Source organism: Castor canadensis, chromosome 7 (assembly GCF_047511655.1).
Source record: "Castor canadensis chromosome 7, mCasCan1.hap1v2, whole genome shotgun sequence".
Lineage (NCBI taxonomy): Eukaryota > Metazoa > Chordata > Mammalia > Rodentia > Castoridae > Castor > Castor canadensis.
The window spans coordinates 141,470,796-141,497,876 of record NC_133392.1 but is presented as its reverse complement, the minus strand read 5'-3'; the positions used below and the strand labels follow the sequence as shown (position 1 = coordinate 141,497,876).

At 50.4% G+C, this 27,081-nt stretch overlaps 1 protein-coding gene across 9 annotated transcripts in view; it reads left to right on the top strand.

Moving 5' to 3' along the window:
• Nucleotides 1-18,736, top strand: part of Ptpru (protein tyrosine phosphatase receptor type U) — a 117,555-nt gene extending 98,819 nt beyond the window's left edge. For 4 of the 9 annotated variants that reach the window (XM_074080760.1, XM_074080759.1, XM_074080756.1 and 1 more), the window contains 13 exons: nt 642-659; nt 4,554-4,590; nt 5,215-5,312; nt 5,402-5,518; nt 6,218-6,372; nt 8,387-8,522; nt 8,962-9,111; nt 10,667-10,840; nt 13,327-13,467; nt 15,770-15,895; nt 16,031-16,188; nt 17,298-17,433; nt 17,677-18,736. In XM_074080760.1, the coding sequence (XP_073936861.1) occupies nt 642-659; nt 4,554-4,590; nt 5,215-5,312; nt 5,402-5,518; nt 6,218-6,372; nt 8,387-8,522; nt 8,962-9,111; nt 10,667-10,840; nt 13,327-13,467; nt 15,770-15,895; nt 16,031-16,188; nt 17,298-17,433; nt 17,677-17,739 (1,509 nt within the window). In that variant the 3' untranslated portion in view covers nt 17,740-18,736. The remainder of the gene's footprint in view (nt 1-641; nt 660-4,553; nt 4,591-5,214; nt 5,313-5,401; nt 5,519-6,217; nt 6,373-8,386; nt 8,523-8,961; nt 9,112-10,666; nt 10,841-13,326; nt 13,468-15,769; nt 15,896-16,030; nt 16,189-17,297; nt 17,434-17,676) is intronic. The other 5 variants (XM_074080755.1, XM_074080758.1, XM_074080754.1 and 2 more) reach the window with 3 other exon arrangements.
• Nucleotides 18,737-27,081: the final 8,345 nt, after the last annotated feature.

The following is a 27,081-nucleotide window of genomic DNA, read 5'->3' as shown; positions in this document are numbered from 1 at the left end:
CTCCAGGTTCCATCCACAGTGCTGCAGAAAACAAAAAGCAAAACTGTTGCCTTGTAAAGATTAGATGGGAAAGGAGTGACTTCCCCAGTGTCCCACAGGCAGTGCAGAGCCAGGGCTGGCTGTGTAGGCTGCAGGCTGTGGGGTGGAGCTCCTCCCAGTGGCTACATAGGACAGGGGGAACCCCAGGTAGGGACAGCATGGGTAAAGGCTGAGGAGAAAGACACAATGTACTGGGGCTGAGGTTGTCAGGGCCTTTGGAGACCATCTCTCTCCCTCTTCCATCTTCTTCCTGGAGCCAGATGTGCCACCCATGTTTCCCAGAATCCCTTGCCTTCTCCCGACCTTCCATCCTGTCCCTTGGCTGGGATAAGGGCCAGGCCTGGCCTTGCAGACTTGGGCAGTTCTGGTGACAGTGAACCTGGTTAAGGTCTGGTCAAGGTCAAGTGTTTTTGGGGCCCCCACAGGGACACCTCATTCCCTCTCCCCAGCCCAGTCCAGGCCACTGTCTCTGCTTTGCCTCCCAGCTCACATCGCCCTTTCTGGCCTTTCTGGCCACTCCTGTGCCGCGTCCACTTTCATCTGCCTCTGGCCTAACATCTGTCTCTTTTGCTTTGTTCTGTTCCCTCACTGGAATCATTAAGATTCGGATAAACCGCCAAGTAAGTATCTCTCTCCCTCCTCCTCCTCCTCCTCTTCCTCCTCCTCCTCCTCCTGTGTGTTTGACTGGCTGTAACACAGACTCTCACAGTCTCTGGCTGTCCCTCTTTCTCTTTCTCTGTCCTCCTTCTCCTCTCCTGGGTTCCCAACAACTGTTCATTTTAGCAGCCTAGCCAAGGGCTGCCCTGGTTGAAGACTTGGCAGGGTCCCTATTGGAAGCAATTGGTCCTTGTCCTCCATTGTGACAGGGGCAGCCAATATTGGGGTGCTTTCCTGGCTGATCCCACACTGGCCACCGCTGTCACCTCTACCACCCAGCCTCCCCCCCAATTCCCAGTGAACCTCTGTGGGGCCCTTGGGTGGGTGGTAGGGGAAATCCCCTGGATAGCCTTGTCTACTGCTTAGAGTCTAGGTCTTCCCAGCCGTGGGCTAGTCTTACAATTAGTTTCCCTAGTTAGTGTTCAAATCCCTTCCTGATCCATTTGCTTAAAACTCAACCCCAACCAATTTTTCCCTCAATTTAGCCCCAATTTGAATGTTTTAGGGGAAGCAGTTCAGGAATTCATTCAAAAAACTTACACAATCTTTTTTTGACCTTTTAAGAATTAAACAAAACCCTAACTCATCTAGCAATCCTCTGTTTTGATTTTAATACATATGTTATTTTCATAATATTTAACGACTGCAAGATTTTGCTTTTTTGGGTACTTGTTCTTTTTTATCCCCTTTTCCTTTAAAAGTATGTTTCTTGTTTTGTTTGTTTGTTTTTTTTTTAATCATTGCTAAAATTCCCTTCATTGTCAGATCTTTCCAGATAACACAGAGAGACTAACCTATAAAGTGAAAGATGCCCCAGTCACATTGGGGGAAGAGAACCAGTTATCCCAGTTGTGCCTCTTATTTTGAGTGTAGTGACACAGCTGGTTTGTAAAGTTCTCGTGTTTAAAGGGATCTTTAGGCTCAGGAGGTACAGTGGCTCTGCTCAGTCGTAGCGCCCCCTGTGGGTCATGATGAATACTCATCACTACCCATTTTGTAATTTCAGTTTCTTCAGCAACCCACTAGCTCTTGAATCCTACCCATTTGCTTCCCTCTTAAGAAATATCCCTTAGAAGTCTTGGCTTAATGCTGCCTCAAATGCTCACGAACAGTTGTGCTGCGTGCCAGGTGCTGCACGTGTGTCGTTCAGTATTTACCATACTTTGCAACACAGGGACCATGTTGACTGGCATTTGACAGATGAGAAAATTGAGCCTTGGAAAAGTTTAGTGATTTGCTTAAGGCCACAAACCAGCCTTGGTGGTCTACCCTCCTGGTAAACTGTGGTTCCTGTCCTTTGGGAAGCATCAGGATGCCCTGGGGATCTTGTCTGCAGTACAGGTGCCCAGTCTTCTGTCAATCAGAAGGTTCAGGTGTGTGCCCAAGAGCAAGCTCCTAGGACCTGCCACCAATGCTTCCTGGAGCGTGAGGCCCAGAGCGCTCTAATGCTGCTCTCTTGGGTGTGTCCAAGGTGATCGACTCATCTTACTTTAGGAACTGTCACTTAAACCTATTTGTGTCCTCTGCGTAATGTCATCATTATTGAATTTAAAAAGTGAATATGCAGACACTGAGAATCGTCTGCTCAAACACTTCCTTCAGATAGACTTGAGTGACAATAGGTTGGATAACCACTGGACCACACTTTCTCCAAAATGATGACTTCAAAGAGTAAAAGAACAGGACATTAGAAAGACACCGAGACGTTGTAATAGAGGTGAAGTTTAGATCAGCTGGTCATTGGGCAGACTGATCAGTTGTGGTGCTGGGGATGGAACCCAGGGCCTTGCGCCTGCTAGGCAAGCACTCTAGCCCTGAGCTACATCCCCAGTCCAATTGATCAATTTTAATTGAGTTCCATTCCTCATTATTTATTGATGGATGCTGGAGTTCTGGCACTGTGCTGGGTCCCAGGGGGCACAGAGGTGGCTGAGTCAGATGAGGAACCCTCTTTCAAGTGAGAGCTTAGGCAAACTTTAGGTGGGGTAACATGTTCCCAGCTTAAGTAGTGCTGAGGGTAGGAGGATAGCCTCTGGCAGTACCTGTAATTGACCCTCTCCATCCTCCACCTCCACTGTCCCCTCTGACCTGTTCTCCAGAAACTCAGCTGAGGACTTGCTGTATAGACTGGCTTGGCACACCAGTGGGAGGGAATTGAACCAAACCTGGAGAGGCCTCCAGTAGTGAGGGCCAAGTGACCCTAGAAGGCTTTTCATTATTAGTCACTTTGACTAATAATGGTTTGGTCCTTTCCATGGGAATGGCAAGAATGTCTTGCTGTTGTCCTCCTATTGCAGAGGAAAACGGAGGCTCTAAGGCTTGAGCCTGGCTGGCTGCTCATTGTGCTTGAGGCCCATCAGTGTGGACCCTCCCTACCATTTGGTTGAAAATGCACAATCCCATATGCACTAGACCTTCTGAACCCAGATCTGCCTTTTACCAAGACCTAGACATAATTGGCAGAGCTGCATCAGGGACCCAGGTGCATTGTACTCCAAGACTTAAATTCTTTTCTTTTTTCCCCTGGTACAGAGGGGTTGAACTTAGAGCCTCGGACTTGCTAGGCAGGCGTTCTACCACTTGGACCCACTCCACCAGCCCTAAATTCTTCATCCTTGTTGGAAATCACCTGCTGCCCTAGCAATTTTTGACATCAACACTGTATGGATCTTGAGAGACACTGTTGAAACTTTAGAACAGTAGTAATTGCTGGGAGTGATGGTACATGCTTGTAATCCCAGCATTTGGGAGGTGGAGGCAGGAGGATTATGAGTTCAAGGGCAGCCTGGGCTACATAGTGAGATTCTGTCTCAAAAAATTAATAATAATAATAATAATAATAATGAACTGACTTTGTGCTTGACATAGTCAACATGTTACTTTATTTATTATTACAAAGGCCCTGGGAGGTAAATATTATCATGTGTCTGTTTTATAGATGGGAAAATGGAGGCATAGGGAAGTGATGGAGTGTTTGTCTAAAGGCGTGCAGCCAGCAAGGGGTGGAGCTGGGACTGAGCCCTGCCAGTCTTCAGGGCTTGGGCCTAGGAAGCCCAGGGAGCCAGAGGAATTGCAGGGTGTTGTGTTGAGGGCCTGACCTTGAGGTTGGGGCAGAGCTTGAAGTCCTGCCCTGCAATACTTCTTCCCCTTTTCTGTGCTGCCTGCATTGGTGCTCTGGGTATCTGGGGGGACTTTTTGTCCCAGATTGATGAGGCCTTGCAGGGTGGCTGTTTTTCTGGGTTTGGGCGGGTTCTTCTACTGGTGTGAGGACTCTGGAGACGGAGGATAAAGTAGCTCTTGGTTTCTCTTTTGCTCAAAATAGTGCAGGTAAAGTGCTTAGCACAGGATGTGACCATAATAGGGTCTTAAGAAAGTTCATCTTCATTATTATAATTGATTTTAAAGATAAAATTTTTATCTGAGGGCCATTTGCTTCAGGTTGTCCTGAGAGGGGCTGGGAGAGCTGATGAGCTCTGGTTACCCCACGTGTGGGGTGGGTTAGGACATCAGGGACTCTGGGAACAGGGAAGGGTCATCCTGAACTTTATTTGGTTCTCAACAGCATCCTTGTTCTAAGCAGATAACTCTCCCTGCTTTGTGGATGGGGAGACCCCTCCAGGCCCACAAGGGAGTTGCATCCTCCCAGGGCCACACAGCAAGACAACTGGTGTCCAGCTGCACTTCCCTCTGTCTTGGGGACTGGGAGGACAAGGTTGTCCTGGTCAGGAGGCCCAGGCACAAGGGTGGGGCGTTCCCTGGTGGGTAGGGTGCTGCTTCAGGGTGGGAGGGCAGAGGAGGTCTGAGGGGATGAGGGGCTGCTCCTGGGGCTCTCACCATGTCCTTTTCTCCTGTTTCAGGGCTACCACAGGTCAAATCACTTCATAGCCACTCAAGGTACCTGGTCCCTCTGCCCACAGGCGTCCTCCTGTGTGCTGGAGTGCCTGCTACCTGCCTGTCTGCCATCCTGATGACCTGCTTGGCTCCTGTCTGCCTCCCAATCTGTCTGTCTGTCTGATCCTCACTCCTTGCCTGGATCTCTTGACATCTGTTTGTCCCCTCTCTGTGTTTGTGGCTCTCAATGTGATCAGCCCCCACACAGCTCCCTGGTCTACCTGTCTGTCTCTATCATGGTACATGCAAAAGGGTTGGCTGGGTCCAGTCCTCATGGGGGTGAATTGTGTCTCTTAGTCCAGTGGCCTCCTGGGTCCCCTTTGGCTGTGTCTCTCTCCCCTGATGGTCCATCATTCCATACCTCTTGGAGAATTGTCCCATGGACTGAGGATCTGCCCTCCAGCTCCACTTCCTGGGTCCCCACTCAGCATACTGGGTTCTCTGGCCCTGATTCTGCCCTGTTCTGACTCCACAGGCATGAATCGGCAGTTAAGGGGTGTATGTGGGGTGAGTGGGAAGCCCCCCACTGGGGCTAGGGAGCTCCTGGCCTGAGGTGGCACTGGGCAGCAGGGTTTTCTAGCCTTGGCAGAGACCTTGTTGAGGGACAGGTGCCCTCTGCACCCCCAGGGCCGAAGCCTGAGATGATCTACGATTTCTGGCGCGTGGTGTGGCAGGAGCACTGTTCAAGCATCGTCATGATCACCAAGCTGGTAGAGGTGGGCAGGGTAAGCGGGGCTGTGGGCTGAGCTGGGGGCAGGATGGGCCATAGTAGATGGGAGTGAGCCCACTGAGTCCTCTGCTGTGGGGGCTGCAGGTAAAGTGCTCACGGTACTGGCCAGAAGCCTCAGACATGTACGGGGACATCAAGATCACATTGGTGAAGACGGAGACACTGGCTGAATATGTCGTGCGCACTTTTACCTTGGAGCGGGTGAGGCTCCCTGACACCCATTTCCCTGCAGATCCCACTTCCTCCCCAACCTAGGGAGCATCCCTTCCTAAGCAAGGAAGCTGCTTGTAACCACTTGCTGGGGGGAGTGGTCTTTGCTGATGATCCCAAGAGGAGTTTGCAGCAATGAGGATGATTCTGGCTGCCCCACTTTGACTCCCATTCTGTGCGGAGCCCTATGCTGAGCTCATTACACACATTGTTTCAGCTCTGGAAAGCTGTGGAATTAGTCCCATTTTACAGATAAGGAAAATGAGGTTCCATCATGTATCAGAGGCCCCACGGTCAGTGATTGGCTGGCCAGTTCTGTCCACAATCCCATTTGATTGCTCTGTAAAGTCCTCAGAGGAGAGATAATTTCTTCCTTTGAAACTAAGAGTCGAAATGATCTGTGTTTAAACCACAACCCATTTAGGCTGGGTGTTCAGTAGCGTAAGTTTAAGCATCAAGCAGACCTCTGTCCAAGTCTGGCATAGTGTCTGTCTGTTCAACCTTGAGGAGGTGGATTTTCCTCTTTGGGCCTTGGCTTTCTCTCCTGTATAATGGATAGTCACACTTACTGCCTCACTAGGAGCACACCCCACCAATAAATAACAGTGAGCTGCTCACCATAGTGCCTGGCACACAGTAAGCGTCCAGTAGATGCTGCCAGTGACTCTGTTATCACTACTGTCTCCACAGAGAGGCTACTCTGCACGGCATGAGGTCCGTCAGTTCCACTTTACAGCATGGCCAGAACACGGCGTCCCCTACCATGCTACTGGGCTCCTGGCCTTCATCCGGCGTGTGAAGGCCTCCACCCCACCTGATGCCGGGCCTGTAGTCATCCACTGCAGGTTGGAGTGCTGGGAATCCCAACGAGAACAGGGGCTGGGGGTGCTGGGCTGGAGTAAGGCAAGTTGAAAGACTTCAGGAGAGGCTAGGCCTGGGCTCAGCCTTCTTGGAGACAGGGGACAGAAGAGAATTGACCCTTCAAAGCCCTTTGCTCTTTGAATCTTGATTCTGTTCCAGTGGAGCCCCTTGGCCAGAGGCTGAGGAGGTACTGGAGCTCAGAGGGGGCCTTGAGTTAGTGAGGCACCAGGCGTGATCAAGTCCAGCCTGCTTTTGTGCAGCAAGGGTTTGTTGTACACCTGCTGCAAGTGAGGTGTAGTGAGGGGGCTGAGAAGGATGTCACCTTCTCCTTCTCGCACTCAGGGGTTCTTGTTCGTCCCTTAGCTGTCACCTCTGCAGCCCAGACCTTCTTTACCCCCTCTCCCACTCCTGTCTCTTGTTTGGATTGGCCCTCGTGACCCCAGCTGTCCTTCCTTTCTCTTCTGTGCTTCCTCTCGCTCCACGTCTTCCTCCTGCTTCTTCTCCTGGAGAGCTTACCCTCTCACCTGTGGGTTTCCTCAGGTCCCCTGAACCCACAAGTTGATGGTCTCTATGCTTTGTCCTGGCTCCTCTGATTGGATTCTTACCAGGTCCCCAGAATCAGTCTTCCTGTCCTGCCACCTCCAAGCCAGCTTCTCTTTGATTTATCTAGGTCCCATCTTTTAAAAACAAAGCTTTATTGATATATAATATACTTAAGGCAGTGTATACTTAAATCACAAATAATAAGTGTACATGTAGCCATGAGTTTTCACATAGGAAACAGAACATCAACAGCGTTCTTAGTCCAGTTCCAGAATGTTTTCTCCTTCCAGAGCAACCGGACTTCTAAACCAGAGGTGGTCTTGCATGATTTTGAACTTTGTATAAATAGAATCCTACAGCTTGTGCCCTTTGCTGCCTGACTTCTTTCCCCCAACCTAATGTTTGTAAGGTTCATCCACATTGTATCCTGTTCCAGTGGGTTAAGAGACTACAGTGTATCTATTCATTCTGCTTGGCAGGCATTTAGGATGATTCCAGCTCTGGGCTGTTAGGCAGAACAGTGCTAACTAAAATTAAATAGCAATGCTTAGGACATTCTCTTGGTCAAGAAATATACACATTTCTGTGGGTATGTACCTAGGAGTAGAATTGTGTCTGTGTGGACAACTCAGCTTTACTGCATACTGCCAAATAGTGTTCTAGCATGGTTGTGTGATTTAAGCCCCCACCAGTGATATCGGTATGTTCTCACACTCTGATGCCAACAATTTCTTTTCCTTTCTTATTTGGAGGTCCTAGGGCTTGTACTCAGGGCCTTGCACTTGCTAGGAGGCACCCTACCACTTGAGCCACTCTGCCAGCCTCATGCCACCATTTTCATACCTGATATCTTGCTGTCATCTTTGTCCACTCCTCTTCCTCTTTAACTCTGCTCAACCTGGTATTGAGTATACATGTCACAGTGATAAATCCAACACAGCCCAGCTGTCCATGAGTTCCCAGTGGACTTAGGGTGATAAACAGTGACCATATAACAGGAAGAATGTTTGAATAAAAGCCTGCCAGATTTCTTCTGGAGCCCAAAAGGGCACTGCCTGGAAGCGATGGAGGCTCCACAGAGTGTGTGAGTGGGTATGAGCGTGTAGGATTTTGAAAGATGTGCAGGAGATTTGAGGACATCCAGGAGGAAAAAATTCTTCAATCGAATTCTGAACATCTCCTCGTCCCTCTCCCCCAGTCCAAGCTTCAAAGTTGGGCCAGCTTCACCTCTGCACTCTCTCCCCTTCTGTCTTTCCCCACGGCCTCCCCAGCTCTGTTCTCATGTTTCGGGGAGCTGCCTTCTTCCTGGCTCCTCCTGCCTTGGCCTTCTCTTTTTGTCACTTTCACCTGTGTGGTATACTATGGCAAGCACCCCAGGCCCCCTCTTCTCTCTTCTCCCTGGTCCTGAGCCTCCCTCCCAAGGCGCTGATGTGGCCTGGGGCCTCTCTCCTCCAGCGCGGGCACTGGCCGCACAGGCTGCTACATCGTTCTGGATGTGATGCTGGACATGGCAGAGTGCGAGGGCGTCGTGGACATTTACAACTGTGTGAAAACCCTCTGCTCCCGGCGTGTCAACATGATCCAGACCGAGGTGCAGGACCCTGCCCTGTCCCCTCCTCCCCTTGAGGACTTGAGTCTGTTGTGAGGATCTCAGAGCTGGTGGGTGCTTTTGAAGGGGTCCTTAGATCCTGCCCTGCCTAGGATCATCTGTGAACAGGAGCTGCCAGCCTCTTAGGGTCTTCACAGTGTTGTGTCAGGTGAGGTCAGATGACAATGAGCTCTGTAGTCCAGACATAACTGGGTTTGTATCCTCACTAGATCTGGGGCCTTGGGCTATTCCCTACCTTCCAGAGCATCTCTGGGGTGTTACAGGGATGCACTATGAGATGAGCTAACATGTCTTTGAAGGTTGCTTCAAGTGGGTTGGATTTCCTTAGAGTACCATGGCCCAACCTTAAGCTTGCTTATCCCCTCTTCCCCACAGATCTGCAGTCTACTCATGGTTCTTACATCTTTATTTCCTGTTCCAGGAGCAGTACATCTTCATCCATGATGCAATCCTGGAGGCCTGCCTCTGTGGGGAGACCACCATCCCTGTCAATGAGTTCAAGGCCACCTACAGGGAGATGATCCGAATTGACCCTCAGAGTAATTCCTCCCAGCTTCGGGAAGAGTTCCAGGTGGGGGGATTGAACATGTGTGTATAGGTTGTGTGTGTGTGTGTGTGTGTGTGTGTGTGTGTGTATGCGCACACCCTGGGAGGTCCTCTCAGTTCTGTGATGGTCACTAAAGGCCAAGGGAGCAGCCTGAGACACAGCTGGAATGACAGAATTGGGCTACAAGGAAAGACTTTGAGACAGTGGAGGAGGTGGTGCATCAAAGCAGTTAAGACCCCAGACTTTGAAGTCAGATAAACCTGGGTTCAAATCCTGTCTTATCTAGTTAGGAACTGTGAGTAGCTTTGAACAAGTTACTTTACCTCTCTAAGGCTCAGTTTTGTTATCCAGAAAAGAAAGAGAGTTGTATAACCCTTTCAGTTGGTATTCATCAAGATTCCCCTGGTTGTAAGTACAAAAACCCAGCTCAGTAGCTCTAAGGACTGCAAAGTCTGAGGGTGGTGCAGCTTCAGTTGTGGCTGGATCCTGGGGTTTAAATGACAGTGCCAATACTTGGTCTCTGTCCATTCTTGGTTCTGCTTTGGTTTTGGTCTATGTCTCAGATTTGCCAGACACATGTCAGGAGACTCTGGAAGAAGGCCCTTTCTGCTTCCAACAGCCCAACCAAGCCATAGCCTTGACTCCCATGTGCCAGTCACTGGGGCCAGAGATGGAGCCCATGATGGGCCAAGACTGTGGTTATCCAGTTCTGGGGGCAGGGCCAGCCTCACCATGTCACAGGGCTAAGAGGGGAGAGGAATCTGCTGGTCACTGGGCACCAGAGACCCCAGGTGTCCTGCAGGTTCCTGCAAGGGTTCAGCCAGGTGGCATCTGTCAGCTGTGGTGCTCTGTAGCCAACCCTGGACAGTCTTCTGAGAAATTCAGCCAGTGATTCCTAGAGAAGTGTGTCAGGCTGTGGAGACTGTGACAGTCTTGGGTCCTCTATGAGGGGTCCAGGTAACAGCAAGATACCGAGACCCAGATGCATGAGGCTTGAGGCAGGTGAAGGAGATGCCCAGAGCTCTGCTTGAAGCTGGGCCAGCTGCTTAGGATGTGCATTCTGTCTAGACAGGGCCTGACCAAGGCAGGCAACCACTTCTGCCTGGTGCCTGGAGTGAGCTGTGTAGACGAGGTGGGGTTCTAGGGCTTGTCTCTTTGAATGCACTGAGATACTAGCAGTGATCCTCCCTGGGCCTGCTGTGTATTGAGCCCTGGGTGTGCCAGGCTGTGCTCAGGGTCTGCATTATTTCACTTTATCCTGCCATCAGCCCCACAAGGTAGGCATATTTGTTTCCCATTTTACAGTTGAGGAAAACTGAGGCTGAGAGAAACCACAGCTTATCTAAGATTACATGGGTGGTGGGGAGGCAGACTCTAGTCTCCAGAGCTCAGTCCAGGCCTTGAATGGCCTGGGTTCCTGTCTTCTCTCCTGAGGTTCTTGCTGGATCTCAGTTTCTCCATCTACAACATGGAGTTTACAAAGCAGCTCACTGTCCTCGTGAGACTGTGAGGAGGCCCAGCAAGCCATGGCTGTGCCTTCCTGTCTCCATCCTCCCACCTACCCCACTGCTCCTTGTAGACACTGAACTCAGTGACACCACCACTGGACGTGGAGGAGTGCAGCATCGCCCTGCTGCCCAGGAACCGTGACAAGAACCGCAGCATGGACGTCCTGCCACCTGACCGCTGCCTGCCCTTCCTCATCTCCACCGATGGGGACCCCAACAACTACATCAATGCGGCCCTGACTGATGTGAGAGCTCGGGGATGCTGTAGGCTCTGGAACTCCCCTTCCCAGAAGCATCTAGAAAGGTCCAGGAGTCGGGAGCAGAGCTGAGGACTTTGGTTGGGGAACCCTCTACCCATTCTGGGGGGTGCCAGGCTGATGGGGAGACCTTCCTATCCCCACTGATCTTAGATCTTTCACTCTGGGCATTATTCAAGCCAGTACTCACACTGAGGTATGGGGAGGGGTGGAGTTTGGGTTGTGGAGTTCAGGCAGGGCTGTATCCAGGATCAGGGGCTTTGGCTGGGGAGGCCCTGAGGGCTTACTGTTGGGGTTGAGACCTGATGTTTGGAGCCTGGGGAGATTGAGCTACATCTGTTCCAGGACCTGGCCTGGAATGGTGACTTGCTCCCTGGCCCTCCCTGGCTGTGGTTTGAGGGCTCAGGAGCCATTTCTCTACTCCCACCCTGGGCCTCTAGCTCCTTTACTCTGTGTTTCAAGCATGGCAGGAATGGGTGCTGGGCTTTCAGGACTCAGGATGCTGCTATCTAAGGGGAAAGAGTCAGTGATTATCATCCCTACTCCTCTTCCCATAGGAGTCAGTTGAGAGATGCAAGAAACAGATGGAGATCCAGATGTGACAGAGAACACGGGTGAATTTGGATTTAGATTTGTGGCCAAGTGGACTGGCCATGCCTTCCATTCCTTGGTTGGGCAATTTGCCCTTCCAGATGCTGCTGAACCCCCAGGGCCCACCTTCCCCGTTAGGAACAGTCATTGTGTGTAGCTGGGCACATACGTCACAGGGGCAGTGACGATGCATGCTTCTGAGAGGAAAGGAGCCTCGCTAAGCAACTCACTCAGGCAAGGAGTGAATGAGGTGGGGACACAGCCAGGTGCAGCACCTCTGAATGGCCCCCACATAGAGATGAGAGATGGGAGAGGAGGAAGGCCTGGTTCCTAGCCAATGGCCCCTAGGCAGGACAGTACTGGACAGGGGTGTGCTCCAAGAAGGGGAGGCCTCTCTCGTTGCCCAGGGGCTTCCTGTGTGAGCTCAGGGTGAGTGTGGAGCATCCTTCACTATTGTCCCTCAGCCTGATGGAGTACATGTGTGAGTGTGCCCACTGACTCTCCTGGGGGTGTTGAGCCTGTTGAGGGGTCCTGGAGGGTAGGAACTGAGGATTCCACAGCCTCCCTTGCAGGCCCCTTTCTAGCCTCAGTGTGCCCATCTGCAACCTGGGGGCTGGAAAGGACGTTCTCTAAGGGTCCTGAGTCTCTAGTTGGGCAGGCTCCATTAGGAAGAGAAGCTACTGGTTCAGTTCTGCGCCTCCTGCATCCTTGATGCCTTAGTCACCTGACCCCAGCTGCATGGGGTTGACCCAGGAACCAAGAGAAATGACTCTTGGATTGTAGTGGACTTGGTTGGGGGGTCAGCTGGGGTATGTTTGGGGTGAATCTGTCTGCAGAGAGCCCTTGGGTACCCAGACCTGTGTTCTGGAGTCTGGCTGGGCCTGGCCTCTAGTGCCTGCTTGTCAGGGAGCCTTCAGGGTCCTGGGAGGGGCATCTGAGAGACCAGTAGGAGGCCTGGTGTCTCTGCCTGCCCCATGTAGGGTTGCAAAGGGCAGGGCAACCTGCTCAGGACCCAGATCAGAACCAAGGCCAGAAAAAGCCAGACAAGGACCTGTGTTCTAGGAGCTGTGGCAGCCCCCAGGTCAGGAGAAAGGCCAGGGGTCAGGGAATGGGGTTGTAGGAGAAGAGCACAGGAGAGGGAGTCCAGGCAGGGTGGGGCCTGGTGGACCCCAGGGAGACTTGGGGTCAGAGCTCTAGTATCAGTTCTCTCAGAAGGTGGAGATCAGGAGCAGGAATCAGAGTCAGTGCCTGTCCCCACCTGAGGAGACAGGGTAGGTCTCAGACCCTTCATTCATGGAGTTGGAAGTGGTTTAGAGATTTATTTATTCAGAAACATTTATTGAACCCCTACAATGTGCTGGGAAGAGGTCATGCCCTGAGATGTCTGCTCTCCTGAACCTTGCATTTGAGGGTGGGCTTAGGCAGTAAATAATAAATACACACTGGACATTTCTACAGAAAGCAACCAGGTAGAAGGAGAGTTAAATGTGGAGGTGGGGCCTATGTGTATGGCTGTTTTTGCTGAGATGGTAAGGAAGGGCCTGTTTGAAGAGGTGACAGCTAAGCTAAGAGTGGAAGTAAGTGAGGAGAGAGCCAGGCAGACATTTGGGAAATTGGTCTATGCAGCAGAGATAGCAGATATAAAGACTCAGAGGCAGGGAGCAAGTTCAGCTCCACATTCAGGGATCTTTGACTGTTTAGTTTGTGGCGGTCACAGGCTTGGGCACTAGAGCCTTGATGGCCCAGCTTACCAGTCCAGGCCTCTGTGTGAAGTGGGCACTGCAGGTAGCCTGGTCCTGCAGGCACAGCTCTCCCCCTCCAGCCTGGCTGGAACTTCAGCAGTGTCACACACAGAGCCATGCTGAGTGCTGGTTTCCCTGCAGAGCTACACACGGAGTGCGGCCTTCATTGTGACCCTGCATCCACTGCAGAGCACCACACCCGACTTCTGGCGGCTGGTCTATGACTACGGGTGCACATCCATCGTCATGCTCAACCAGCTGAACCAGTCCAACTCTGCCTGGGTGAGGCCCCACTTGCCAGGGCCTCAGTGCGTTCAAGGGCACCATCCCTAAAGTTAAGGGTTGGAGCCCAGTTCTGCCACCTATTGTTGTGGACCCTTAGATGAGTCACATTCCCTCCCAGAGCCTTGGTTTCCTCATCTGTAAAACAAGGGTGATGGATGGAGCAAACTGGCTGCTGTTTATTGAGCAGCTACAGTTAGCCATGGACTCTGCTTTGCATATTTGTTCTTGTTTACAATCTGTAGTAACCTTGGGATGGAGACTTCAGTTAAAAAAAATTAAGGAAATTAAGACCCACACAGGTGTAGTGCATCGTCCAAGGACACAGAGCTGTGGAGTGGCAGAGCAGTGCTGCCTCATTTAGAGTTTCTGCTTTTTAAGTAGCTCCACTGACTTGCTTATCATGGGGGTCTTGGAGGTAGAGTAAAATCCAAGCCTCCTGTTGTCTGACTGTTTGACCTAGGGTAAGTTAATTGGCCCTGTTGAACCTCAGTTTCCTTCTCTGTAAATGGGACTATCACAAATCATCCTGATGTTCTGACGGGGCACAGTGCAGCACAGTACATGGCAACACAGCACAGTACATGGCAGGTTGATAAGTATGACAGTTGCTTATGAGGTTGGCCAGTCACTGGCTTTATGATAGCCTGGGGAGAGTCCCTCTGATTCCCCGCCTCCCCCCACCCATTTGCTTTTGGGCTCCCAGGGCTGGAGCTTCTGGAAGTACAGATGTCTAATCTTCTAACCTCCCCGATCACATGCCCTGGGTCTCTGGACTCCCTTGTGCCCCTGCTTTCTACCCCAGAGGCCAGCAGTTTTTCTGTGGAATGAGAACATCAGTCTTATGAGCACCTGGAGGAGCATTAGCTGGGTTCTTTATGAGCCAGGCCCCTGGTACATAACCCAGAACTGCAGAGAATGGGCCCCAGGCTCTGTGTGGGGATCCGAGGTGAGTCCCAGCTATGGAAGGAGTACACCTTTGCTAGGGTGGGGGCAGGGATCCAGACATCACTCGCTGCTCACTAAATTGCATATGCATTCAGCCACCTTTCCCCAAGAACCCTGCCTGACAGGCCTTGCAGTGCACAGTGTGGGAACAGAAAAAGCAATCCCAGTCCTTCCTAGATCTTGAAGTTCAAGAAGGAACAGGTATAAAAGCTGGTAGTGACAGCACAGAGGAAAAAGGCCTTTCCTGGAGCTGGCACAGGGACAGAGAATCCTGGGAAAGAATGTATCAAGGAGGGCTTTTGGAGGAGGCAGTATCTGAGCTGAGTTGTGGGAAGGGTGGGGCTTAGTGGGTCAGGTCATAGTAGAAGGGTGATCCCAGAGAGAGAACAGCAGGGGTTCCCAGCATCCTAGGCACAAAGAAGAAAGTAGTGTCCTCTCCTCCCCAGCCTCTGGTCAGAGGGAAACAGATGGAGCATGGTGTCATTTGGGGGCCTCTGAAGTGACTGTCATCCTCATCATCCCCATACATGCCTTGTTCTGAGCACCTAATCTGTGGCAGGCACATAGGATGCCAAGCATCTATGCACCTCTCACATAGTCCTCATGATAACCCTGTGAGACAGATCTAGTGCTGGTCCCTGTTTTATAGAGAAGGAAACTGAGACTCGGGAAGGCAAATTAACTTACCCTAGTTTTACAGATGAAGAAACTGGGGCCCAGAGAACAGAAGAGCCTTTCTGGGGTTCTAGGCAGAGGGGAGACTAGAAGCTGGGGCTCGCAAGGGATCTGCCCATAGTACCTAGTTGTGTACTTGTTGGGAAGGGTGTGTGCCTCCTCTGCCCCTTTCGTGACCTCAGTCTGATTTGCAGGGGCAGGTAGGTAGCACCCTTGCCTCCATGGAGGGTCCTAGGACAGGAGTAGGGAGTCGAGTCCCGGTCCAGCATTAGGGACACCCCACCTGGTGCTGAGGTCAGAGGCAGTGAGAGAGAAGGCAGAGGGGCTGGTTGAGGTGTGGGGTGATTTAGGCCTGTTTCTGGAAGAAGGCAGCCTTGTGCAGGTGTGTGTGTGCACACGTGTATGGGGGTATGAGGCTGTTAAGGTAGAGGTTTCTAGCCACACACAGCTGGCATTCCTGTGCTGTCTGTGAAGACTGATCTACCCGTCAGTGCAGAGCACTTGGACATGTGTATCCTGCAGTCAGCTGTGGAGGTGGAGATGGGAGGATACCACAGAGGAATCTGGAGTGAGGGGTTGGGTCAGGGTCTGGGAGTGGTGGGGAAAATGTGGCATCTTGGCGGTGGGATGGGCCTCAGCCCGGCTTTCCCCAGCTCTCCTCTCCATGCCATGCCCCCAGCCCTGCCTCCAGTACTGGCCAGAGCCAGGCCGGCAGCAGTATGGCCTCATGGAGGTGGAGTTTGTATCAGGCACAGCGGATGAAGACTTGGTAGCCCGAGTTTTCCGGGTGCAGAACGTCTCTCGGGTGAGTGGTCTGAGGAGCCCAAGGGTGAGAACCTGGGTGGTGACTGGGGCTGCTGCTAGGGATCCTCTTGAGATCTTCAGGGGCCCCTGTGACCTTAATGCTCATGTCCCCTTGGCTGACTTTGCGTGCCCTCAGCTGCAGGAGGGCCACCTGCTGGTGCGGCACTTCCAGTTCCTGCGCTGGTCTGCTTACCGGGACACGCCTGACTCCAAGAAGGCCTTCCTGCACCTGCTGGCCGAGGTGGACAAGTGGCAGGCGGAGAGCGGGGATGGGCGCACCGTGGTGCACTGCCTGTGAGTGCTTGCTCTACAGGGGTCTGGGAAGGGATCAGGAACCAGGACAGATGCCCAAGCTGACAGAGGGCCTCAAGACTGGCACCGAAGACCTTGGGATCCCAGACAGCTGTGTCCTGGACCTTGTCTAGCCAGCTGAAGCTGGCCCTGCCTTTATTGGAGGAACCCAGGCAGTTTCCAGGGTAGAGATTCAACCTGGAACAATTGTGAAATACGTTGTATGTGATGTTTGACTTCGCTGGTTTAATTAGAGTCTTGTCAGAATTTTTCACCCCATGAGATTGTAGCATGCTTCAATGCCGATGGAATTCCAGTCTGTGTTTATGCGTGGACTCCTGCAACACAATTCATTTGTTCATTATTCATTCCTTCATTCTTTCATATGTATGCCCTATTCATGAATCTATGTATTCACTTATGTCTGGGAGCAGTCACTCCTTTGAGTCCCACTTTTCATGCTTCTGGCACTCACTGAGCCTTCCAGTGTCAGGCTGGGCAATCTAGGTTGCTTAGTCAGTCTAGGCCCCAGCCCTCAGGGCTTTCCATTCAAGTGAGAGGCACCTGGAGAAGGGTACTTCCCAATTTTAGGTGACATGTGGTACCCCAGGAAATGAGTGGAAGGCTGGAAGGCATGGGGAGGTAATAGGAGGGTCTTTGGTGGGATGGCAGGCTTGGCTCTCCTGTGTTTGCAGCTGTGTGTCTGTTTCAGGGCTGTGACTGGCCTTCCCAATGTTTGTTTTCCACCTTGCTCCCAGGTGTTTGCTGCTCGACTGCCTTTCTCTGTCACTGCTCTAGCCCCAGTGTCTTTCTCTTTGAGTGTGTCTAGCTTTTTCTCTAGGAATTTGCAGTCCATTCCTTCTTGAGGCTGTGTCTTCTGAGATGACATAAGGCTTCTGATGTCAGTCTCTGAGCTGTCTCTTTAACCTTTTGGTCCTTCTGTCCTCTGGACTCCATGTCATTGGTGTCCTGACCCCCCGCCCCCTTCTTGACCCCTAGCCCCACCCCTTGCATTTGGTCTCCCTGACTCCACCCATGCCTTTTGGTTGCTGGCTCTGCCCTTTATCTTTAGGTTCCCAGGTCTCACCCCAAACCTTTCGTATGTCTCCTAGAAACGGGGGTGGCCGCAGTGGCACCTTCTGTGCCTGTGCCACAGTCCTGGAGATGATCCGTTGCCATGGCCTGGTGGATGTTTTCTTTGCTGCCAAAACGCTTCGGAACTACAAGCCCAATATGGTGGAGACTATGGTGAGGGGCCATGTGCCTGGGCCCAGGCACTTCCACTTCCCTGTCATGCCTGGCCAGGTTTCTCAGTACTTCCTCTGCCCTATATGGTTCCCACCTTGGGGCCTTCTCTTGTCCTATGGTGTTAGAACATTGTTCCCATTGCTCCCATCCCCCTTCCGCGGGCGGGGCCAGGGCTACCTGTGTCCTCTCTCCCCAGTCCAGGGGAGGGGTCAGACTCTTGATACTTTCTCTCTCTTTTCCTAGGATCAGTACCACTTTTGCTACGATGTGGCACTGGAGTACCTGGAAGGGTTGGAGTCAAGATAGCGGGCCCCTGGCCTGGGATCCCACTGTGCACTCAGGGCCAGGCCCGCCATCCCTGCTGGCAAAGAGGACCTGTGCTCTCAACTCTTCTCAGCCATAGTCCCATGGGGAAAGTGTTGGAGTGGACGCTGGGTCACCTTGGTGGTTCCCATGGTGGCTGTGGGTCAAGGAAGAGCTTAGCAAGACTGTAGCCCAGCCCCACCCCCAAAAGGTCCTGCAGGCCTATGGTGAGAGGCCTGACACAGTGACAGGGGCCAGAAGAGCCAGCTGTGGGGAACCCAGGCCAAGCCCCTTTGCTCCATCCCAGCCCTTGGGAGAGATGAGTGAGGCCCTGTAGAAAATATCCCAGGCCAAGGCTTCCACTGGGGGTGGCCCTTCTGTACATGGATGGGGTACATTGGGACTTGGTGTCCTGAATCCCTTCTGGTTGAGCCTCTGAGGGTCTGGGAAGGCTGGGGACACATTGACAATCCTCTTCAGGGGAGTTGCATTGACCTCCTCCACCCCACTGTCCCCTATAGTCCCCCAGTCCTGACTCACCACCTTCCCCACTTCTGCTTTCCTGACATGGGCTCTGAGCTTCCCCTGGCCTTTAAGCCTCCATGGCTTGGTCCTGCTCAGCTTGGGCCAGTGACAGTCTGCAAGGCAGAACCACATTCCCTGGAGTCGAGGTCCCTATGGCTCCTGGGCAGGCTGTCCCTGGGAAGGAGGCAGTGTTAGAGAGAGGCTGGGCACAACCATTAGTGTTTGGAGGAAGAAGGGGTATTGTGGGATGGAGGATCAGCATTTTTTTTGTTGTTGCTTTGTTTTTATTCTGTTATTTTTTGATGGGTGGGTGGGAAGTTCTCTTTAAAATGGGGCAGGCCACACCCCCATTCCGTGCCTCAATTTCCCCATCTGTAAACTGTAGATATGACTACTGACCTACCTCGCAGGGGCCTGTGGGGGAGGCATAATGTTTGTAAAGTGCTTTGTAAATAAATGTGCTCTCTGAATGCCACCCCGCAACCCTGTGTGTATCTGACCAGTCTGACAGGGTCCTGCTTGCCTACCCAGCCCCCCAGTACACTTGGGGTTGGAGGCCTTGGCTCTAAGCTGGCCTGGATTTTTTTTTTCTCTGTATAATAGTAGAGGTGTAGACCAGGCATTGCTCAGACTCTTCACTTTCAGAGGTGGTTCCAAGGGGCCTCTGGCTATTGCCGCCTCCACCAAGGCCATTGAAACAGTTCCTCAGACAGTGGCCCTCACCTCAAGACTCACAGGCCTGGAGCTGCCTCTCATCCCCTGGGGCCTAAGTTAGGGTCAGCTCTGTCTGGGGCAGCATGCGAGACTCAGGCTTTGGCTTTGGGCAGACAGACCCCGGTGAGTCAGCTGGGACCCTGGATGAGTCAGCTGCCCTCGCTGGGCCTCAATTTCTCATCCATAAAATGGGAGCAGTCCTGTTAGGACCAGATGAGATGGTGACTAAGGGTCTCACTAGTGCTGAAGGGGCTCAGTGTATAAACCTTTATCAGGGACAGGCAGAGGAGACTCATCCTGCTGAGGAACCATCCAGCTGCCCTGGGAGCCCTCGTGGGGTGAGTGGAAGGAGGAGTGGGCTGACTGGTAGGTACCCCAGTCACTCTTGGCCCTGTCACAAACTTGCTATGTGACTTTGGGCAAGACAATTCCTGTTTCTGGGTCTGTTTCTTTATATGAAAAACTGGGGGCTGGAGGCATGGCTCAAGTGGTAGAGCACTTGCCCAGTAAGTACTATGCCCTAAGTTCAAACCCCAGTACTGCCAAAAAAAAAAAAAGATAAATGAAAACTGGTTTGATGATATACTGATTCTGTTCTCACACTAAATGACTTTCTTTAGGTCAAAGGATATGACCTAATGACCTCACAAATTTAACCTCCTTTAATCTATACTAAAAATTTATTGGACATTTATGGTCCCACTTGGCCTCATCTGAATTGACCACCAAGCTTTACCCAATAGGCCCAAATCTGTGTCACAGATACTAGCCAAGCAGTAGAATATGACTTGCTTTGACCAATAGAATGTGGTGAAAGTGACATTGTGTGGATTTCTGGTCCCAGACCTCCAGAGGACTCGTAGTTTTTGCTTGTGTCCTCCTGGAACTCTACTCTGTAAGGAAGCCAGTGTAGCCTACTGGATGGTTTAAGGACATCTGGAAAAGATGCACAAATCCCATGAACAGTCTGTATCAATTGCCAGACCCATGAATGAGGCCATCTTGGACCTTCCAGCTCAGCTGGCCTGTCAGGTGAGTGTTACTGCACGATTAATTAGAAGAAGCTGCCTGAGCAAGCTGTAGAACTGGGAGAGATAATACATGGTTCTTTCTTAAACCATAAAGTTTTGGGACCATTTATTGCATACCAAAAATGAACTGGTACACACATGTTCTGTGTGGTGTGGATCTAATTTTCTCCACGGCTTGAGCTCCTCAAGGGTGGATAATGTTCTGTGTTCATCGCGTTCATCTTGCTGCACCCATTGTGTAGCCAAGGGCTTGTCTTGGAGCTAATGCTCGTGAAATGTCACTGCAGAGAAGGAGAAAGGGAGTGTGGACTTCCCTGCTTGGTCTTATATGGCTGTTCAGAGGAGCTGAGGTCAGGATGTGTGTCAGAAGGAGTGGCAGCCCCAGAATCAATAGGGCCAAGATCTATCCCAGCCCCAAACCTCACCAGCCTAGGACCTTTGATAGTCCTTCAAACATCCCACAGTGAGCCTAACAATACCTACTTGCAGGATTAGTTCTGAAGTCTAGAGATGAAGTCTTTAAAAAGACTACTCTCTAGGGATATAACTGGCCCTCAATAAAAGACATCTCATATAATATAGATAGTCCCTGATTTATGTTGACATGACTTGGGATTTTTTTTGACTTTATGATGGTACAAAAGCCATACACATTCAGTAGCAACCATACCTCAGAGTTTGAATTCTAATCTTTCCCCAGGCTAGCAATACGGGGCATGGTACTGTCTCTTGCTGCTGGGCAGTGAGCAGAGTTCCCAATCGACCAACTGGACCTGGAGGGAAACCACCCATATCTACGGAAAACTGTGTTGCTAAGCTCCAATGTTTGGTAGGTCAGGTGGACTAAATGCATTTTTGACTTAGGAAATTTTCAATTTCTGATGTGTTTGTCGGTATCCACATCACTGTGACTCGAGGAACGTTGGTACTGAAATTCCTGGATAGTATAGTGGTGACTGTGACCTCTTGTTTACACTACTGCCATGTTCCACGCTTTCACCATTTCTCTCCTGGTTAAGCTGCACAATAACGCTGTAAAGCAGGAGTTTCTGGCCCTTCATTTTAGAGGTGAGGATGTGGAGGTTCAGGGAACGAGTTACTCACCCAAAGTACCCTGGCTAACGTGTGGTATGGCCAGAACTCGAACCCACATTTAACTGTCTCCAAGCTTGGTCCTTAACTGCTTCACTCTGCAACTGGCCTGGGTGGTGTCAAGAGCCTGAGGACCCTTGATGCAGGGCCACATAGGGAACTTGGACTCATTGTCCAGATGCCGTGAAATGTGACAGGTGGTGGCTTCTGGGGCAGGATGGCCTGGAGCACAGGGAAATAAATGGTCATTGGCTCTGCCCAGGACCCCGGGCAGTACAGGTGTGGGTAGAACCCCTTCCCCCAGGCTTGACTCCCAGGGTTTCTACAAGCACAGACAGGCGGCTGCCTGTCACTGCCAGGAGTGAAATTGTTTCTTTACACCATAGTAAATCTGTCTGCAGGGCGGCCAAGGCAATCATCGCTTCTCACCACCTCTTTGCCAGACCGTGATTGGGGCATGCTGTATATCTCAGGCACCTAGAGGACAAGCTGTGACTCTGATGGATGCTAAGGCCACCTGTGAGCCTCATTGAGAGGGGCCTAGTCACTCTGTCACTTGGCTCCACTGACCTCCCCCTGCTGACCTGTGATGGATAGGAACTTAATGAGCTTTGGCCTCGACCCCCGGGCTGAGGACAGAGTTCAAATCACAGTAGTTCATGGTTGTACTCCAGTTCAGGGCAGGCTGGGCCCCGAGGGTGGGGATGAGGGCTTCAGATATGGTGACATGGAGAAGCAGTGTTCTGTTTGGAACTCACAATGCACACAGCACATAGCTCTGTGTGGAGTGTATCTGTCAGCCTCCAATGGAGCCAGGGAGGCTGGTACTGTTTCATCCCGATTTTGCAGATGAGAACTGAGGTTCAGAGAGCTCAAGCAATTGCCCAAGGGCAGAGTCATGGAGCTCCACACAAACAGCAGCAGCCAGAGTGAGCCTTTGGGAAAAATAGGTCACATGCTGTCGTTCACCTGCTCCCACCATCCAGTGGCCACCTCTGCTCTGTGTCTAAGGGCCAAGCTCCTTGCTGTGACCTTCCAAGTCTGACATGACCTCTGCCCCTTCCCTTCTCCTTGGCTCACTCAGCCTCATCTTTCCTCACTCCCATATTTGCCTGGACATCCTTTGCCAGTCTCTGCAAGGCTGGCTCCTTTCTGGCGTCCAGGGCCCAACTCTGATGTCCCCTTCTTGAGATTCATACCTTGAATGCCCTCCTCCCCTCCCCCACTGACCCCATCACCTAGGGCCCTCCCTGGTCTGCCCTCATAAGGAGGACTGGCCTGTTTATTCATTAGTTGAATGAATGAGAATGTCAGAGCTCAAGCCTGTTAGGCTCCAACACCTATCCTCTTAAGCACAGTAAGTGCAGCCTTCTGGATAATCAAATTGTTCCTGCCATACACCCAGGATCCAATGTAAGGTGGACCACCACCATGGTGTGTGGCCTTGAGGAAACATCCACCCTTTCTGGGGCTGGGTCTCCTAATCTGTCCAGTACCAGACTAGGTGCTTTGAAGGGCCATTGTAAATAGGGAAGTGTTGGGCCAGCACACTCAGTGACAGTGAGTCTGGCATTACTGGCTTACAGCATCTGCTTTCTGAGCCTGTGACGTCTTAGGCTTCATTATCCTGGAGCTTTGTGGTCTGGGCTTTGGTCTGATGGGCCTGCAAACTTCCCTTGGCAGACATTGCTTCTGATCTCTCCAGGAGTCCTGTGAGGTAGATGTTACAAACACCATTTGATATGTGAGCTAACAGGCTGAAAGAGATGAGGTGAATTGTGTAAGGCCACATGGATAGAAAAGAACCTAATAGGATGAACCACCTGACTCCAAAGTCATTGCTCTTATAATCATCAGAGAAATCCTGGCAGATCTTAACCTGACCTGCCCTACCTGCTAGGAACTCCTGTCGTCCAGGAATCAGTCTGTCCCGTCAATGCTCATTGAAGTCAGGCTCAACCACGGATGCCATGACCAGGCTAAACCAAGGCCCACAAACGGACAGCCTTGTGCGCTCAGTGCTTGGCATCTCATCGCCTTGCAGAAAATGCTACTGAATGAATGGTTGAAGGCTTTGAATCTGTAGGTGGTGGGGGTGGCCTGACTCAGCAGGAGCCAAGGAGCTGAGAAAGCCTTTTCAAGAAAAATGAAATATGTCTCAACTCACTTCCCACTAATTCCGAGGGGTGGGAAGAAGGAATCTGTCCAGGAATTTTATTTTATGTTCATTTGAAAGTGGAACAATGTGACTGTTTCAAGCTGTGTTTAGAATGTGACTACATTTTCTTTTTCAAGAGAGCTAGGGACGCTGTTTGCTCCCCTGGTCTTTGGCCCATGCTGCTTCTACGAAAAAGCATAGGAAACTCTTGTCCCTCTGGCCTCTTCTCCTGTAAACTATTTGCTCCTCCCCATGTCACGACTGTCTTTCTCGCCATACCACTTGTTAATTTACTGTCTCTTGAGTTTCAAATGCACCTTTCTTTGCCCTGCTTTATGATAGGGAGCCAGACCCTGTGAACAATTTGTCAGTTGGAGCAATGTTAGGTTTGGTCAATAGAGTATGCTAGGTAGGCACTGAGGTCATAGCAGTAGGAAGACAATTCTGGGTACTGGTCCTTTTTCCCTCTTTTTGTTTCCTCAGCACAGGGGCCAAGGCCCAGTGCCCATTGGTTCAGTGGCTGATGTGCACCAGTTTTAGATATGCCCTGAGGCCTCCCTCTCTGCACCTGAAGTCATGTCTGTAGACCAACACTACTCACACTCTCGGATCATATTCCCACCCAGACAGCCACTGGTACAGGCCAGGCTTGCCCACACTGCCTGGTGAGTTTCTTAGCCACCAGAGGCTGTGTGTTCTGGTGGTTGTCACACCCTCCTAGAAGAGGTCTGAACCTGGGAAATCTTGGTTTCTTCATTATTCACTTTGCTTCAGCATAGACATAGCCACTTTTTTGCACTTGTTACCTCTGGGTCTCTTGGAGTCTTCCTTTGTTGCTTTTGGTAATAAACTGCCCTTTACTAGATAACAATTCTTTAAATTAGAATTTCTGTGTTCATATTATGGGTATGAGCTCTGTCTCCTGACTGGATCCTAATTGATACAGACTTGGGGGTAGGTGGTTCCAGATGACAGACTCTCAGAGATGGGATTTTGACTGGTTTCATTGTGCCCTTAGGCTTGAGTCCAGTGCCAAGCTCCTTGCCAATGGAAATGAGATGCTGGTATGATGATGGCATCATAATTTTGCCATCGCCTGTGATGGATTTAGATCAACGCAACCCAAAGCCTGGTGACTTCTGCATTTGAATTACATTAGTAATGGTGACTGCAGGGACTGTGGAGTCGGATGGATACTTGCTTGGAGCATTCACTAGAAAGAAATGACAAGGTCAGGTCATTTAATTCTCAGCTCAAATCATATGTTGAGACCACCTGTGCAACAATCTCTTGTTATCCACAGGGCTCACATTGATGAAAATGAAATATAAAATTTAATTGTGTGGGTCAAACAATTTGAATTGTCAGTGAAATTTATAGCATCACCAAGTTTCTTATGTGAAAGTTTGGGCATAAATTAGGGAAGAATGGGATCCTGCAACTCGGAATAGGGACATCTTATTGGATTCCGATGAAACAATGGAAAATCTTAACTCTCTGGGTCATTTTGAGCCTCCCTTGCCAATGGAAGTAACTCTCTTGTCTGAGGAGACTGGATTTCTTTTGTTTGAAAACTCTGATGACCTTATATGGGGCAGATGCCTTGAAGGGGGATGATCAGTCTCTTTAAGATATGCCACAAAGATCTTTTGTGTACCCTCAGATTCGAAACTATGGTCAATCTCTGTGCTTCATTGGATCAGATACACACTGGGACCCAAGAGGAGATAGTTTATATAGCAGAAGAAAGGCAAGAGTTTGTTAATGGCAAGATTTGACAAAATCCTGGGGAATGTATGTGGGAGTTGATTCCAAGGGTGGAAGAGAATACACAATCATTCTGAATTCATGGAGGTGGATTTTAACTTCTGCAGCTGAAGTTGGCTCTACCAGCTTACTTCGTTGCCTGGCTGAACCTCAGACTTGAAGGTGGCTTATGTTTAATGAAATTGAGATGCTATAGCTTCCATGGAATGGAATGTGGAAGAGGGTATTCAAACACTTAAGCAGATAGATGTTGGAGTGGGTTTAACATGTATGACCTGCACAATCACCCCTAAGCTATGTTTCTTGAAAATTCCTAGAAGACACTCTTTTAACTAAGGCATCAAGACATATATGCTTGAGGGGGGAGCTTGTATCTCTATGAAATACTCTGGATGTTCACCTTTGGAGTCCACGTATTACCCTAGAGTATTCTCACTCATATGGGTTTCCTGATCTCATAGGAATGATAGGCTCTCAGAGCAGCAGAGGCTAACTGGTGCTGCTTGATAGCTAATGGCAAGATGGGTGCATACCATAAAGGGAACCACGCAGATGATCAGTAACTAGAATGCTTTGGCCCACTGGGATCTTTGGTGGTGACAAACTGGTCACCGTGTCCCTAGGGAGTTAATAGATGGACATCCTACCCAAGTATTACTTGTCCTATATACAGAAAACCAAACCAACCAACCTCTAGTACTGGTGGTCAAACCCTGATTTGCATCACCACATTGAAGAATTGTGGCCTCTCACCTAAGCTCAATACCTAAACCAATTCACAGATTAGTCTCTTGATTGGAGAGGATGCCAGGCCCTGTGGAGCAAGTTCCTGTAGCAGGTTTGTTCCACATATCTTCCTCAAAGTCCTTTTCCACATGCTCCTGTGCCCCTTACTATAGTGACTGTACTTGGGAAAGAAAGTGCCTAGATCTTTGTGAGTACCAGACACTGAGCCTGAATTATTGATAATTCTTGGGGATGCAAAATGCCACTGTGGCCACCAGTTAAAGTGTTGAGTTAGGTAGTTAGGTGATAGGTATTTAGTCCAAGTATGTCTAGTTGGTCATGTCTCCATGCAAAATGCCACTGTGGCCACCAGTCAGAGTGGTGACTTAGTAGTTAGGTGATAGGCACTTAGTTCAGGTATGTACAGCTGGTAAGGCCTTCATGTCTCCGAATGCGTAACTGAAGTGGATGTACTTGGTAACTAGAAGAACCCTCACTTTGGGCCTCTGACTCATGAAGTAGGGTTCATTATGGAAGGAAGGACCTATGTAGAAGTTCTAGAACCTTCCTCCCTCTACCATGCTAGTGAACTAGAAGCACTTCTGTATCTCTGAGGGAAATGCAGAAATTAATGAAGACTTGAAATATGCAGATGTGGTAAACCTTATCCTATTCCCATTTAACTTGCCTGGTTGGCCTGGGCAGAGGTTATATGGGTTTTGGAGAATGACTGGATTATTGTCACTTCATCAAGTGGTGACTCCAATTGCACCTGATATCCCAGAAATAGAATCTTTACTGGAGTGATGCAGTATACCACTTGGTTTAGAGCCATTGATCTGTCTACAGCATTTTCCATTGTACCAATTTGTGAAGGTCACCAAAACCAGTTTGCTTTTACCCTGAAGGGCAAACAATACACATTCACAGTCTTGCCTCAGAGCAAAGTCACATCTCTTTCTTCTTGCCATTGTATAGTCTACAGACAATATTATCATCAAGACATTCAGATTTTTTTCTTGGCGGTACTGGAATTTGAACTCAGGGCCTCAAGCTTGGTAGGCAGGTGCTCTACCACTTGAGCCACTCTGCCAGCCCTCATCTTTTTTTTTTTTTTGAGTCTCTTATTGCATTTCTTTTTTTTTTCTTTTATTATTCATATGTGCATACAAGGCTTGGGTCATTTCTTCCCCCTGCCCCCACCCCCTCCCTTACCACCCACTCCGCCCCCTCCCTCTCCCCCCCATCCCCTCAATACCCAGCAGAAACTATTTTTGCCCTTATTTCTAATTTTGTTATAGAGAAAGTATAAGCAATAATAGGAAGGAACAA